The sequence below is a fragment of the Sinocyclocheilus grahami genome, unplaced genomic scaffold (genome assembly GCF_001515645.1).
Source record: "Sinocyclocheilus grahami isolate Dianchi unplaced genomic scaffold, SAMN03320097.WGS_v1.1 scaffold2095.1, whole genome shotgun sequence".
Lineage (NCBI taxonomy): Eukaryota > Metazoa > Chordata > Actinopteri > Cypriniformes > Cyprinidae > Sinocyclocheilus > Sinocyclocheilus grahami.
This window is the reverse complement of record NW_015507274.1, coordinates 46,681-49,926: the sequence shown is the minus strand read 5'-3', so window position 1 is coordinate 49,926 and position 3,246 is coordinate 46,681. Positions and strand designations below refer to the sequence as shown.

Sequence of the window (3,246 nt, the reverse complement as noted above, 5' to 3'; positions counted from 1 at the left end):
AAGAGGGATTATAAAAATACAAGTCTGAGCCTGTAGTCCAACCACAGGGATCCCCAAAGGTAACGGTGCAACTTCAGTTCTAAAGTTGTTATTCGACAATCACTTTTAGGCATCTTCATGACAAACAATTTTAAGGAGGTGCCATAGAGTATAAATTCCCCCATGCTAATACAGTAAATTACATTGCACAGAGATTCAACTTACAGGTAACTTTTACCGGCTTCTCTCATCCCTCTTTTTAATGATTCTTGTCTCGTAGTGTTTTGCTGTTGTTTTTCAGGCACTTAGAGGACATTCCTTCACAGACAAAAATGTCACAGAGCAAAGGTGGGTAATCATCTCTTAAGTTTTTTTTACTGATAAAATCTAACCCCCTTACATTTTAATATTGATAATAACTGACACAAGACTGCACAAAACCATCTTGTAGTAACTGTCACATTTGTATTTTTACAGAGCTTGTGATTGCAAGTAGCGCCGACTTTGTTACGGAGCTTCTTCCATCTGCTCAGCGTACGGCTTTGCTCTACCATCTCTCTTACCTGGGTTTGGCTAAGTTCCCCAAGTTGGAGAGGGTTCTTAGAGAACGTGCTGTTCAAACCCAGCTTCTCTTTGGGTCCTCTGATGCTCTTCTGCTGAAGGTAAAGCCAAAGTTTTTCAGACATTTCTATTACTGCAACCCACATCCAATACACAAAAAAAATATTTGTGTTTCAAAAAGAAGTATTTGCAGCAATGCCATAGAAGAACAATTTTTGGTTCCTCAAAGAACCTTTCAGTGAACCATATGAAGAACATTTAATAAATATTGGTATCTGATCCACTAAATTGGTTTTGAACACTTCCTATGTTTTAAAGCAGAGGTAGCTGACATCGGTCCTGGAGAGTCACAGTTCTGCAGAGTTTTGCTCCAATCTTGATAAAAACTCACCTGCCTGTAGCTTTCTAGTAACCATTAGACTTTGATTAGCTTGTTCAGGTGTGTTTGATTAGGGTTGGAGCTGAATTCTTCAGAACTGTGGCTCTCCAGGACTGAAGTTGGCCACCCCTGTTTTAAAGTATGAAACTTGTGGATAAATAACGTACTTTTTTTTGTGCTATTTTTCAGTGTGCTGCCACAAGTAAAAACCTGGTTACCACGCTGTTGCCTGCATTGAAGGTTGCTGTTGAAAAGGATAAAACCATTTTGGCCATTAAGTCCCTGGAAAAAGCAAGAGCATGGATCACTGAAATTGTTGACAAAGTGGAACAGATGGTGGAGAGGTAAAATGATGGAAAATGTTTTGAAATGTTGCTAAAAATGGTAATGTTTGTGCGATTTGTTGAATATCTCTGGATTACTTTTAATATGGCTACTGCCAAAAGTCATCTGGATTTATATCAACATACAATGAAACAGAAACAGAACACCATGTCTCAATCCATTATCAATAACATTTACTGTGTTTAAGGCGATAATCTGAAATCTGTCATCATCAGATATGACAAACACAACCAGAGTGTGGCTACATGCACCAGTGATGTGATTCTTGTAAAGGCTGAGACAGTCGAAACAGACGAGAAAATATTACAAGACATACAGGCACTGAAGGGCGCGGTGCTCAAAGAAGAAGAGAAACTGAAGAAAAACACTGAAGAAATTAAACGGATTGATGAAATGATTGCACTGAAAAACCAAGAACTGCAGAATTATATCAGACAAGCTTCTGGAAAACGTAATCGTCTGGGCTTTCTCACTGCCCTGGTTCCATTTGTTGGAGCCTTGGTTAATGCGATTTTTGGTGCTAAAATTGACGCCGGTCTGGCTGCAAAAATCCAGGCTGTTTCCAATGAGTTGTCTCGACTCTCCAATGAAAAGTCAAACCTGAAGAACTTAGAGTGGAGCATCCATGTGAGGTTGACTGATAACCAGCTGGAACTGGCACGCAAAACAATAGAAAGAAGTGAGATGCTTTAAAAGATCTCCAGTTGTGCTCGACAAATTTCATGATTCACATTTAAACGGTCAGAAGCCTAATTAATAAACATAATTAATGTCTGCTTTATATTGTTTATAAAGAGTCAATACCCAACCCTGTCCATCTGAATGATGTCCAAACCTGCCTCACCCGAATCCAACAAATTCTGATTCAGATTCAGAAGTTCTGGGAATCAGTGAGTGTGATGCTGGAGGCTCTCAAAGAAGAGACTTTTGCGAATGAACCCTTCATCGAGGATAGTGAAATGAAGGACATCTTTCTGGAAGCTATTGTTACAGCACAACAGGTAACTTACACACTGATTAAATGTCCAGTTACAGGTTTACAGAAGTTCATTTCACCTTGATTGCATTTTCTGTGTGGTTCATTTTCACCTCACATCTTTCAGCATTGGAAGGCCTTCGGTGAATCCTGCCTGTATGCTAGGGGCATCTTTAGCTTGCAGAGTAAGAATGCGTATAAGTTCCTGGAGATCAGCCCGTCTTCACTGTCAAAAGATGAATGGAAAGAACAGTATAATGCTGTCATTGTGCAGCTGAACAAAATAAGTCCTGATCCCTTCACTCCCAGCGCTCGAGCTGCCATTAGTAATGTACTAGCTTAAGAAGCTGATACAGTACAAGCAACTTACACATCTATAATGTTTCAGGCTAACAGCTCTGAATAATATGTTTCGTATTTCTGATGCTGTTTTAATAAGTCTTTAAGTGAGAATTTTTTCAGAATTTTCATTTCTCTAATGCCATATCTCTGTTCCCTCTGTGATTAAATTGCTCTGGATTTCAAAACCATAAATAGTGTATTTTTTCCCCCCAACTGAATATTATCAATGCATTTTAGAATATAACAAAAATAAACTACTGTAAAGGTTGGAATACACACAACTTTGAACAGATAAAAAAAATAAATACTGAACAGATTTAAAACATCTGGCATCATACACTTGCTAACTAAATGGTTAAAGAGAAAAACTGGACATCATGCACTAAATACGAAAAAATTCACAAAACAATAAACTGGCTCAAAACATAAAACATGTTTGATATCCTCCAACTGGACAGATTCATAGTCTGTTTAAAAAAAAACTATAAATGAATAAATAAATAAAATGGTGTCTGTGTCAGTCATACACTCAGGGGTGTGAAGTAACGAATTACAAATACTCACGTTACAGTAATTAAGTAGTTTTTGTCAGTAATTGTACTTTTTTGAGTAGTTTAAAAATTGTGTACTTTTACTTTTGTACATTTTAAGTGATTTATCGGTA

At 37.6% G+C, this 3,246-nt stretch overlaps 1 protein-coding gene across 1 annotated transcript; it reads left to right on the top strand.

The window, feature by feature from the left end:
- The first annotated feature begins 274 nt into the window (after positions 1–274).
- Positions 275–2,655, top strand: LOC107574022 (uncharacterized). Its single transcript, XM_016260493.1, has 6 exons — positions 275–327; positions 457–641; positions 1,109–1,263; positions 1,480–1,943; positions 2,060–2,265; positions 2,368–2,655. The coding sequence occupies exons 1-6, from the start codon at positions 312–314 to the stop codon at positions 2,581–2,583; spliced, it is 1,242 nt and encodes a 413-aa protein (XP_016115979.1). The 5' UTR covers positions 275–311; the 3' UTR covers positions 2,584–2,655.
- Positions 2,656–3,246: the final 591 nt, after the last annotated feature.

Bases quoted from the DNA above. Each gene is read 5' to 3' on its own strand.
- LOC107574022 (XM_016260493.1), top strand. The intron at 642-1,108 runs GTAAAGCCAAAG...GCTATTTTTCAG, and splicing joins CTGATGCTCTTCTGCTGAAG to TGTGCTGCCACAAGTAAAAA. The intron at 2,266-2,367 runs GTAACTTACACA...CACATCTTTCAG, and splicing joins CTATTGTTACAGCACAACAG to CATTGGAAGGCCTTCGGTGA.